This window comes from Protopterus annectens, chromosome 4.part0 (assembly GCF_019279795.1).
Source record: "Protopterus annectens isolate FY-2018-M chromosome 4.part0, PAN1.0, whole genome shotgun sequence".
Classification (NCBI taxonomy): Eukaryota; Metazoa; Chordata; order Ceratodontiformes; family Protopteridae; genus Protopterus; species Protopterus annectens.
The window spans coordinates 665,642,808-665,656,170 of record NC_056733.1 but is presented as its reverse complement, the minus strand read 5'-3'; the positions used below and the strand labels follow the sequence as shown (position 1 = coordinate 665,656,170).

General features: G+C 40.3%; 1 protein-coding gene across 4 annotated transcripts in view; it reads left to right on the top strand.

Moving 5' to 3' along the window:
- The window catches only part of CUX2 (cut like homeobox 2), a 2,130,834-nt gene that overhangs the window by 1,732,712 nt on the left and 384,759 nt on the right, over nt 1–13,363 (top strand). For all 4 annotated transcript variants that reach the window (XM_044068629.1, XM_044068630.1, XM_044068628.1 and 1 more), the window contains exon 9: nt 518–566. In XM_044068629.1, the coding sequence (XP_043924564.1) occupies nt 518–566 (49 nt within the window). The remainder of the gene's footprint in view (nt 1–517; nt 567–13,363) is intronic.

Here is a 13,363-nt window from a genome sequence, read left to right as displayed (position 1 = left end):
ACTTTTAGAAAAACTAGTTTCAAGAACTACGGAATATTATTAAGATTTCCTTTCTTTTTTAGATATAGTTCAAGAACTATATAAAACAAACATATTTAGAAAGAAAATTACTTCAAGAATTAATTTTTTAAGTAATTAATTCCTGTCAATGTAATGAAATTGGTGGAGCTGAAGAAATCTGCTGCTATCCTGTGTTCATCCTTGGCCACGCCCCTCTGGTGAATAAGATTCTCAAAGTACTTCAAAGTTAAACATTTGTGCAGAAGATGCAAAAGGCATACAAGTTTTATTTTCCAGATATATGTAGGGGTGAATTGACTGAAATAGATTAATATTTTATTTGAGTAGCATTTTTATTAATATTGATTATAAAGTGAACCTTTTAAATGTTTAAGTGCAGTAAGATTTCTTAAAGCTGCAATGTCAGCTGCAATGTAAACGCATTACAATTTAACTAAAATAAACTGTTTTCTTTTTGTTGCAACAGTATTAAAACTGGTTATATTTCAAATTTCAGGGCAGATGAAGTGGAAATGATCATGACGAATCTGGAAAAAGCCAATCAGGTAACAGCTGTGATCCATATTGTTTATATCAACCTTGTATAATCAAATGGCTGTTTCGGTTTACAGTCATCTTGATAGTGTATGGACCATTTCACTGAATATTTTAGTGGCATTTATGTGAGAGTCTTAGTGACTCAATTCTTTTTCCTTTTAGTGTGCTTCAGTCAACATTTGGAAGATTTGATTTTTATGAGATGATAGACTACAGTATAATAGGGAAACTTGTCAAATAAAAAGCAAACCAACAATTCTAGTTCACCAGTCTGAAAATCCCAGTAATGCTTACAGTTAATGTAACATTAAATGTATCCCTCTATAACTTCTCACTGCTCTACTATAACTCCCAGGCTGAGGCTGAAATGGATCACCCAACTGCCCCAGTCAAAAACTAAATAATTAAAAAATAAAGTACATGCCAATGTTGGTGAAACAAAGTTTATGCAGAGAGTCAGTATACAAAAAGCTGTCAAAAAATGAGAATGGAGAGTTGGGCAAGATTAAATGAGTGGTCTCAAACTGGAGAATTTACATTCACTGCCCAAATCAAAGAATGATTCATCTGAGAAACAAAGGTAAGGAATACATATGAAAAATGGAAGCTGCACTGACTACAGATGAGAAGGGGGACCTGTAGTAATTATCAGTGGAGCTAAAAGTCAGCAGACAGTGTGGGAGAGCAGTAAAGTGTGCTGAAATTGCACTGGGATGTACAGGTAAAGGCATCTTCTGTATAAACAAGGAGCTGCTGTCCTTGTATACAAACAGATGGCAAGACCCAGTCTGCAGTAAAGTGGGTAGCTGTACAGGCCCATCTTTCAAAGGGAATGCAGTAGCAATTTCTTGGAGAGCGGGTACATACCATCACTGGTTTGCACCCAGAAGCTATGTTAACAGAGGTCTTATGAACTTTGTAGTTATATTGAAGAAAGGAGGGTATGATAAAAATATTTTAAGTACCTCAGGTGTATTAGTAAAACCCTGGTGGCTATCATCTTTTTAAATGAACAGACATGAGTTCAAGATAGCATAATTTAAAAACACATGGTTGACAGCTGATGGTGAAGACATGCAGGCATTATTTCACAGAATGGTGTGTGTGATCGGAACAGCCTTTCTGCTGTTGTAATACAGTCAAAACAGTAAAAATGCTCCTGCAGACATTTGTGAGTGTTTTGGAAAAGAAGAAATAAAAAAAAAGCCACTGATTAAGTGAGATCTGTTGCAACAGATGGGTAACTAGGCAGACTAGGCTTACCTAGATGTCCTTATCTGTATTTAGAGTGTCTGTTTCCACATTACTCCAACTTTGATGCCCCATTTGGATTCACATGTGATTTTCTTGTTTCTGCTTATACTCCCAGCACAAAGGCTGATATATATCCATGTTTGTCACTCTAAATGAATTTGGTGTGTGTAAACCTCCTCAGGAAAGTGTACCTCTGATCACCCTGCTGGTGCTATATCCAGTATGTGTATGTCCATGTTAATGTTTCTCTGCTGGGTCAGCTGTCAGCTTGGTCATGACTGTCTAGTTAGAATAATTAAATCACACCTTATTAAGTAAGTGTAAGCATGTGGTTATCCTGTTGCCTCTAGACAAAATGCTTCTATTATGATGACACTCCTACCCGTGTCCATGTTTATCAGTAAATAATTGCATAAAAGTAGGTAAAACAACAAAGAATGTTGCTTATCTGAGACTTCCTATGTTTTGTTTACAAGTATATAGACACAACATTTAAGGTGCACCGTCTGTAGTAGATGCAGGAACCAAATGATTTTACTGTCTCACTGAGATGGATTATTCATTCCTTCATTCATTTCTACTTTTATTCATTCTGTGACACCAGCTTTCATATACTTTAGAAGATCACCAGATAACCTAATGCCATGTTTTGGGATGTGGGAGAAAACTGGAACATGTAGTGAAAACTCGTGCTGACTCAGGGAGGACAAACATGCTATATCCAGAAACTACTGTATGTGGAACTGAACTGGAAAACCAAGAGTTGTGAGGTAGCAGAGTTAGTGACTGTGCCTCTTTGTGCCACCCTCTTGAATCAAAAAGGTGTCAGATTTAAGTATAGTCTTATCAGTTTAGCTTATCAGCCACAGAGGGAAGTAAGGCATATATTCCCAACTCTGACAGTATGTGGAGTGAAAACAAACTTTTTATTAGTCTTGGTCTAGCTAAGGTTAAGGGAATTACAATGTGAATACAAGAAATAGACAAAGTTAAACTTTCTAAACATTTTTTCTATGTGCTATTACCCCTTTGCTTGCCAACCATCAGCAATCGCTCAGGTGGACTACAGGCCGCTCATTCTCCTGTACTGGGTGTTCCCAGCACAGGGGCAGGTACTGTCTATAAGTGCTCTCATTCAGGCAGCTGTGAGGGCTAACCCCTCCTCTGAGCAGGGAATGTGTGACTCACATCACTTGCCCTCCCTATATGCATGCATGCATGCACCCACACACTAGCAGTAAAGACAACCGCTTATAAGGCTTGATGGCTGAATGGCCACCTCAGGGCCATCCTTTGTATCACCACCCTTTCTCCAAGAAGTTATGGCATTGTATGGACCTGGTATGCCCCTTCATCCTAGGATAGGCACACCTGTCCTTCCTGCACCAGTTCTGGGTTACCTAGGCCATAGTCAGGCCTTAATCTGTGTATGCTAATGAACCTGGCTAAACATTCTAAACTTATGTATGCAGGAGCATGAACCCTTGAAAGGCTCTGAAATAAGATGCATTTTATAACTAAAGAATCTGAAACCTACAAAGTAATGTCTTGGTTATTTCATCTTGGCAGAGAAGAGAGAGACTGGATCCTTGCACTCTGCTGTTAAAGTATCACTGCATGCATTCCAGCTTTTTCCGTATGCATATCAACGGAAGTAAAAGGTCCATAGTACTTTATCTGAGGCTATACTTAAGGAGGAAATGGGAAGAACCGACAAACTCCTTTCTTTGTACAAGTTAAAATGTTGCACTTGATAATGTAATAAGCAGTCACTAATGTAATGATGCAGGCTTGAAAGGAAATGCATTCATAATTCATTCACAACTTCTCTGTAATAGTTTTAAAATCTATTTTGGCTCCATCAAAGTGAAGTACTTTACACTTAACTGAAATTAGAAGCATACAGTGGATTTAGTAATAGGTTGGCTTGTTCCTTCGCAAGAACCTGTCCTACTTCCAGACCCCTGTTTCCCCCAGCACAGTCGCACATTCCACATTTTCATGTCCCCAGGTCCATGCAAGTGGTGCTAGCAATGGGGATGTATAGAGTCGTTGTTGTCCCTTTGAAAAGGTAAGCAGACCTGGGGCCTGTCAATCTGCTGATGCTGTGGTCAAACACCCCTTACCCACATTAATGCCAAGGTGGCTAATCGAAACAGGGTCATCATTAAATGTGCTTCCCCATTTTATAGAAACAAAATACATTTTATCTCCTTGTATATGCTCATTTCTCTTGCATACTTTAACTACCTGGGTAATTTGGGAAGGTAGAGCAGTAGATATTCTGGGACTCTGTACTGTATAGTCCGAGCACAGGAACTAAGGGTCTGCATGTAATAAAGGTGAGGTCATAATTGGCAGTTGTAGAGTCAGTAATCTAAATGAGTAAGAAGGGTTAACTCACCTGCATCTACTGTAAACTAAAGCTTGCCAGCCTTCATATCACAACTTTAAAAGTTGTACACAGAGGCAGTTAAATGGGTTATTTTCTGTAGACTGGGATTATAACAACAATAAATGAAGTCATACTGTGTAAATGAAACAAAACATCATCAGAAAAGAACCATTTACCATTGTATTTTTATTTATCCAGTAACTGGATAAAGCCACTAGGCACAAGTGCTTCTTTTCTGGAGTAACGAGTTGTTTAGTGATTTACTCAGTGTTCTACAGCAGGAGAAGAGTGAGTAAGAAACTCAAGCTTGGGACAGGATCCCGGAATGAAACTTATTGGTAACATATGGCCTTAATTCTCGGAGCTACGCTATTGTTCTGTAAGAATATTGACAGAAATGCTTATGCTAGCCAGCAAACAAAGAAATAAATAAATAAGAAAAGAGCAGTTGTCCTGTGTATCTACTGTTTCTCAGAAAGTTCAAACTGACCTCTGAACTCTACCTGGTGGAATTGTTGCTATAGTTGTAGCACACATTCAGTGGCTTCTAATAAGGTTAAACTAACCTTTGAACTGTACCTGGTGGAATTGTTGCTATAGCCATAGCACACTCAGCGGCATCCATTAAATTCAATGTAACTTCTGAATTATACCTGGTGGACTTTTTGCTATGGCCATAGCACAGTCCACGGCATTCATTAAGTTCAAACTAACCTCTGAACTGTACCTGGTAGATTTCTTGCTATAGCCATAGCACACTCAGCAGCATCCATTAAGTGCATTCTAACCTCTGTACTGTACCTGGTGGACTTTTTGCTATAGTCATAGCACAGTCTGCGGCATCCATTTTCACCTTGTAAACTACATCTCCATCTTTCCAGTGATACCCTGGTCATGTGTTAACTTCCCTTTTAGGGTGGGAGAACTGTTCTTTATCACACCTTTCATGAGTCTCCATGGCAGAAATGCAAAATCTATAACTTCCAAGTTCTGCTACTTTGATCCCAAAGCAACAAACAAAAGGTATTGCAACAAATATCAAAACACTGTAATACCATTAAACTGTTTTTGATCCTGATGCAAGGGGTCTGCTTCCACACCCCTGTTATTTATGTGCACTACCTCTCAGATTGGTGAACCTCAGAGTATATATAGTACCCTTGAGACCACCATACCTCAGTGTACATACACTGTACCACTGAGATTTCTGTAACTCAGTGCATGTGCACTTCCTCTTAGATTGTTGTACCTCCACATAGTAGACTGCCACTGAGATTGCTGTACCTCAGTGTACGTACACTCAACCTCTGAGATTGTCTTACCTCAAAGTACATACACTACCTCTCAAATTGCTGTACCTCAGCACATGGCACAAAAGAAGGCATTCAACTGAACTCTCTAACTACAGGTCTATTATCTTCCTCTCCCCTCTTTCAAAAATACTCAAAAAATGCATCCAGTCACAACTCTTACATTTCCTCACACAAAATAACCATCTGTCTTCATCTCAGCATGGTGTCTATCCCCACCACAGTATCTCTACAGCTTTACTTAGTTTCACCAATACAATAAAAACAAATAGGAATGACATAAACCTAGTGTCTGGTCTCTTCCTTGATTTATCCAAGGCCTCTGACACAGTCTCTCACTCCGTTGTCTTACACAAACTCTATAACCTTGGACTTTACACGACCTCTATATCATGTTTTCATAGCTACTTCCAAAATAGAGGTCAAGCTGTCATGTGGCAAAAAGACATCTCATCCTTCCTCCCCGTCCCAGTCTGTGTACCACAAGGATCAGTCATTGGGCCCATTCTCTTTCATATCTTTATCAATGACCTACATAAAGCCAGTAAATCTGCATCCCTAGTACAGTATTCAGATGACACCACAGTTATCTGCATCACAAAAACATCAACGAACTTCAAGAACTTAACCAGGAGTCCTTCTCTTCTGTAGAAACCTGGTTGACATCTTCACAGCTATTCCTAAACCTAAATAAATCCAAACTGATTCTATTTACTCCCAAACAGCTTACAATCAACAAAACCTCCTTCTCACTTACCTCAAACAACAAAACAAAAATTGAACTTGTCACACATACTAAACACCTCAAACAACAAAACAAAAGTTGAACTTGTCACACATACTAAACTGCTAGGCATCCAAAATACAGTGAACAAATTACACCAAAAACTATATTCTCTTTATAAAGTCAAACATTTTCTCTCAGTCACTGTAAGAAAACACATTGCATCTTCTCTCCTCTTGCCTACTCTAATGTATTCTGCTCCCATCCTTAACAATATCCAAGTGACCTTGTTAAACAAACCTGAGCAATGTTACTACAAAATAGCACAATTCACTGCCAACCTACCAAATAGAACCCACCACTGTGCTGCCCTAAGGGAATTACAGTGGCTGGAATTCCTGCTTTATCTAACCTACTCACAAGTTCCACAAATCCATAACATTGTGTATAAACCCAACAAATGTCCGTCCTTATATTTTTCCTGAGCTCGTTCATGTGTTACTACTACATTCATAATGATTTTTGTATTTTGTCTTTGGCAAACTTGATTGTATCCAGTGTTAATTTCTACTGTGTTATTTGATTGTAATGATTTCTTTTTTGTTATTGTAAAAAATGTATTCCAACTTATCTTGCATTTTGTACATCTGTGGAGCTTTTCTCCTCAGGCCTCCCCTGAAAAAAGGTATTTTGCCCAGATGACTAACCTGGTCAAGAAATGTTAACTAAATAAATAAAAGAAATCCATTTCCAACCTCATACAAATATATAACCGTTCCAGACCTCTACATTCATTGGACAAGTACCTATACATGTGTCAAAACCCAACAATTCTGCTGGCAAATCACTACTCTTCCAAAACTTTGCTTAATCCTGGAACTCCATCCTACTAACAATATAACAAGAACTGTCCCTGAAATCGTTTAGAACTCAACTAAAGTTGTACCTACTCATTTGCCAGTTCTGTACGTGTGGTGTTCATGGATAATCTCCAAACCCTTACTGTCACCAGTCCTTTATATAACTGGCCATAATGCAGCTACTTCTTTACAATCTAGTGATCTGAGACCATCGGACTGCCATCTATCCCTTTCCACTGCTACCTCTATCTTTCTTTTATCTGGATCTCCTTGATACTCGACTTCATAAGTTGTAACCATCTTCATCCTATAATTACTTCACTGTCTCCTACTCAATATCTGTTTTCAGCTGATTCCATTTGAAAGTAACTAGACTCTTACAAGCTTGATATTACCTAATTTCTTTTACTGTATTCTTCATTTAACTGTCATATTTTCATTAGCTGTTGTGTCATTACAATACTATGTAATTCAGTTTAGTATTCTGTGTATGTATATTTACTATTCTATGTATGTACATTTATTATTTTTTTATTAACTGTCATATCATTACGAGTCTATGTATGTATGTACATTTATTATGTAAATCTTGTATCTTCTTCTGTAAAATGGAGCATTTTCTTCCCAGACCTCCACAGAAAATTGGACTTGTGCCCAGTTGGAAACAAAAATAGTAAATAAATAAATATGTGCACTACCTCTGAGATTGCCATACTTTAGTATACATACACTACCTCTGAGATTGCTGTAACTCAGCTTATGTATGCTACCTCTGAGATTGCTGTTCCTAGTGTATATACACTGTACCTCTGAAACTGCCGTACCTCAGGATATGTGCACTAGCTCTGAGATTGGTGTACCTCAGCATACGCATGCTACCCCTGAGATTGCTGTACCTCAGTGTACATATGCTACCTCTGAGATTGCTGTACATTAGCATACATACACTGTACCTCTGAGATTGCTGTACCTCAGCGTGCGTATACTAACTCTGAGACTGCTGTATGTTAGCATACATACACTGTACCTCTGAGATTGCTGTACCTCAGTGTATATACTACATCTGAGATTGGTGTACCACAGTGTAGGTACACCACTTCTGAGATTGCTGTACCTCAGCGTATGTATACTGCCTCTGAGACTGCTGTACCTCAGCGTGCGTATACTAACTCTGAGACTGCTGTATGTTAGCATATGTACACTGTACCTCTGAGATTGCTGTATGCACCTCAGCGCATGTACACTACCTCTGAGACTGGTGTACCGCAGTGCACGTATACTACTGCTGAGATTGCTGTACCTCACCGTACATGCACTCTGTCTCTGACATTGGTGTACCTCAGTACAAGGTGAGCACTCGAAGTTGCTGCTCACTCACAGTTCTTTGTCTATCTTTTTGTTTTTACAGTTATGGGACTTCTATTTAAAATTCTTGCACTTCTTCCTTTCTCCCCTTTCCCAGTTGTACTGAGGTCCTGTAGTTTCAGCTCGCACTCCTTGATCAGTTAGTTTGTCACTGTGTTTACATATCATGACCTTATTGCATGTTTATACGAAGTGATATTTTAAAGGGTTTTAATATGCTGCTGTCTTTATCTCTCCTGTTATCAGAACATATGACTCCTACTACTGTGAGTTGTACAAAGTTTGTTTAATCTTTTTTCTGGAGGAGGTTGTCAGATGTGCTGCTTGGCATTGTTGATATGTAGTGTTCTCTGTTTATGAAACACATTTCAGTTATATTATTTATTTATTGGCTGGGAAAGTCCACTGTGTCAAAAATCCATTTTCACTGGAGCCCTGGGAGAAAAGCTCCACAAAAAATTTTATACAGAGTACTTAAAGATCGACAATGAACATAAGACTTTGTAAAAAAATACATTGAATATTAATATATTAATATTTTCGTTATCTATCTTGATAAACTGCTCTTTCATGGAGTCTAAAGTTCCATCTATTTGGAAAGAATTTTATACATTACCTATCCACAAAGGTTCATAGGTAGGTACTAGGCTATTGGCCCTAGGGCCTATACAAGCCTAGCCAAAAAGGTACCCTGGCTTTCGCCACCCAAGAAAATTATTTTCCTGTGCCCCTGTCGAGCAGAACCACAGAAGTGATCCCCAGGGTGAATTTCCTATTTTCCATCCAGTCATCAAGATGTTTCTTGAAGAGTGCTAATGAGGAGCTTTGTTTGATATAGATAGGTAGTTTGTTCCAGAGTGGGAAGTCTGTGGGACAGGAATCTATCCCTCCAGCATGTTCTGTTTATTGTGGTGACAAGGTTTAGGTCCCTAGAGCATGTAGTTTGGAGGGATTGGGATTTCTTTAAGTGGAGCATGTCCAACAGCTCTGGGTTTGACATAGCTTTGTATGTTAGACAGAGATCGCCTCTGAGTATATGGTATGCGACGGAGTAAAGCTGGAGTTTTTTGAGACGGTCTGTGTAGGGCATCTGTTTGAGGCCAGTAGTCCTCTTTGTGAGGTATTTCTGTGGCCTTTCCAGTTGTTGTAGATATCTTGTGAGGTACATATCAAAAGGGACGTTGTACTCTATAATCAGTCTAATGAGTGACGACTAGAGGAGAAAAATGACCTCTTTTTTCCTGGATGAGAAACCTTTTGTGATGAGGTGTGCCACGTAGAAGGATTTCCTGACTACTGTGGTAATGTGATTATCAAAGGAGAGACTACTGTCCACCTGTGTCCCAAGGTCTCTTATCACACTTTCGGTGTTAAGTAGACTACCACCTATGTGGTAGCTCATGGGTACAGAGTTTTTACCAAAGGTGATGACATTGCACTTTTTGGCATTGAGCTTGAGGCCATGGCTTTGACACTAGGCATCTGTCTCAGTGAGGCCCTTTTATAGGATGTCCAAATCATTAGGAGTTTCAATTATGGCTCCTAGTTTGCAGTTATCTGCAAACTTTGTTAGCCAAAGACCTTCTGTTTTAGCCTGTACTTCAGAAAAGTAGATGCCAAACAGGACAGGACCCAGGACTGAACCCTGTGGTACTCCACTTATCACTGGTCTGAAGTCGGATTTGGAGTCTGCTACTTTCACAGTGTGGGCTTTGTCAGTGAGCCAATTGGCAACCCATCTTGTGACATAGGGATTTATACCTTGTTTAGTGAGTTTATCTATAATTCCAGAGTGGGGGATGGTGTCAAAAGCCTTAGCGAGATCTAGATAGGCTGTGTGAACTACCTTACCCTTTTCTACGGCTTTGGTGACTGCTTCAAAGAAGTCAATCAGGTTTAGGAGACATGATCTGCCTTTTACAAACCCAAACTGGGAGGCGTCCAGAGTTTGGAGATTACCAATGACTTTGTTAATAAGTTCAATGATGAAACGTTCCATGGCCTTGCAGACCAGTCTTATTAGGCTAATGGGGCAGTAGTTCCCAGGGTCCGTGGTGGCTCCCCCTTTGCGGAGTGGGATAACCGTCACTGTGTGCCATTCAGTGGCCACAAAGCCTGAGGTGAGGCTGTGATTGAACATGGTGCTTAGGTGGGATGCCAGTTCATTCTGTAGTTCATGTAGAACGCAGCCTGGGATGTTGTCAGGTCCCATGGATGCTGTGTTCTTGGCTTTGGAGAGTGTGTTTTTTACCTGTGCAGCCATGATTGCAGGAACTTTGCATTCTTCTGGTATAGAGATGGGCCCTTTGGGGGGGGGGGGTAAAGTTAGCACTGAACCTATCTGCTAGGATGTTGGTAATATCAGTTGGTTCTGTATATTTAGTGCCGTTGTGCTGTAACCCAGAGCAGCCATTGAGATTCTTGACATAGCTATAGAATGCTTTGTGGTTGTCTGTAGAATCAGTGGCTATTTTATTTTCATAACTAGATTTGGAGGATTTTATGAGGGATCTCGGCTTCTTACTGAGGCTGACCAGGGAGTTCTTCCAGTCATGGGCTTTTACTCTTTTTTGCAACAGTTTCTTTCTTCTGTTGTAGAGTTTGTTTATGGCAGGGGGCCACCAGATTGGCTTCCTTTTTTTGGAGGATAGCATCTTGGTTCTGTTAGGGATAGCACAATCCATGCACTCGTGTAAGTGCTTATAAAGTGCATTTGTGTAGGATTCAGCAGTCGTACCTCTATTGTCTGTCTGCATGGGTGTCGTGAAGTTTGCCACTTCTGTCTTAAGAAGCGTGAAGTTGGCTTTGGAGAAATGTTTTACGGTGGTTTCCCTAATGGGGGGTGGGACCGGGATGTGGATGTCTAGACTGATTAACTTGTGGTTGGATCTGACCAATGAGGAACTGACCTCTGGTGTGGAACACCGGTCGCCCATGCTGGTAATGACCAGGTCTAGTATATTGTTGCCCCTGGTGGGGGTGTGGATAAGTTGATCCAAGGCACTGGAATTTATGAATTCCAGAAAACATTGAGCAAAAAAGTTGGTACATGAGTAGTTTTCCCATTTAATGGTGGGGTAGTTGAAATCGCCCATTATTAGGGTGTTGGGTTGTACCCTAATATTTTCCAGTGTATCAAGAAATCAGGAGTGGGAATCCTGGGCATGGTGGTGGATCTGTAGCAAGTTACAATTTGTATTGTGGTCTTGCCCAGAGTTAGTTGCATTTGGATAATCTCAGATGCATTATGCTGAGCAACTAGCCTGGAGGTGTGGATATCCTTAATGAATATGGACACACCTCCACATTTAGTGTTTCTGTCCAGGTTAGGTGGCGAAAGATGTGGTATGAATTATAGCCTGGTAATGCAGGGGTGCTCTCTGGAGCCTTGAACCAGGTCTCTGTCACTGCACAAGTGTCAGTGTTCTCCATTTTAAGGAGTGCCTCGAATGAATGCATTTTAAGGTTTAGACTTCTAGCATTGAGTAGCATTACCCTCAGATTTTGCTTGCTTGTACCTGTTATGGTGGTGAATTTGTCATTTGAACCTTGCCTAAAAAAGGGCCTATAGGCCCTAGGGCCTATACAAGCCTAGCCAAAAAGGTACCAAGAAAATTATTTTCCTGTGCCCCTGTCGAGCACAACCACAGAGGTGATCCCAAGGGTGAATTTCCTATTTTCCATCCAATCATCAAGATGTTTCTTGAAGAGTGCTAATGAGGAGCTTTGTTTGATATAGATAGGTAGTTTGTTCCAGAGTATGGGAAGTCTGTGGGACAGGAATCTATCCCTCCAGCATGTTCTGTTTGTTGTGTTGACAAGGTTTAGGTCCCTAGAGCATGTAGTTCGGATGGATTGGGATTTCTTTAAGTGGAGCATGTCCAACAGCTCTGGGTTTGACATAGCTTTGTATGTTAGACAGAGATCACCTCTGAGTATGTGCTATGCGACGGAGTAAAGCTGGAGTTTTTTGAGACGGTCTGTGTAGGGCATCTGTTTGAGGCCGGTAATCCTCTTTGTGAGGTATTTCTGCGGCCTTTCCAGTTGTTGTAGGTATCTTGTGAGGTACATATCAAAAGGGGCGTTGTACTCTATAATCAGTCTAATGAGTGACGACTAGAGGAGAAAAATGACCTCTTTTTTCCTGGATGAGAAACCTTTTGTGATGAGGTGTGCCACGTAGAAGGATTTCCTGACTACTGTGGTAATGTGATTATCAAAGGAGAGACTACTGTCCACCTGTGTCCTAAGGTCTCTTATCACACTTTCAGTGTTAAGTAGACTACCACCTATGTGGTAGCTCATGGGTACAGAGTTTTTACCAAAGGTGATGACAATGCACTTTTTGGCATTGAGCTTGAGGCCATGGCTTTGACACTAGGCATCTGCCTCAATGAGGCCCTTTTGTAGGATGTCCAAATCGTTAGGAGTTTCAATTATGGCTCCTAGTTTGCAGTCATCTGCGAACTTTGTTAGCCAAAGACCTTCTGTGTTAGCCTGTACTTCAGAAAAGTAGATACCAAACAGGAGAGGACCCAGGACTGAACCCTGTGGTACTCCACTTGTCACTGGTCTGAAGTCAGATTTGGAGTCTGCTACTTTCACAGTGTGGGCTCTGTCAGTGAGCCAATTGGCAACCCATCTTGTGACATAGGGATTTATACCTTGTTTAGTGAGTTTATCTATAATTCCAGAGTGGGGGATGGTGTCAAAAGCCTTGGCAAGATCTAGATAGGCTGTGTGAACTACCTTACCCTTTTCTACAGCTTTGGTGACTGCTTCAAAGAAGTCAATCAGGTTTAGGAGACATGATCTGCCTTTTACAAACCCAAACTGGGAGGCGTCCAGAGTTTGGAGATTACCAATGACTTTGTTAATAAGTTCCATGATGAAACGT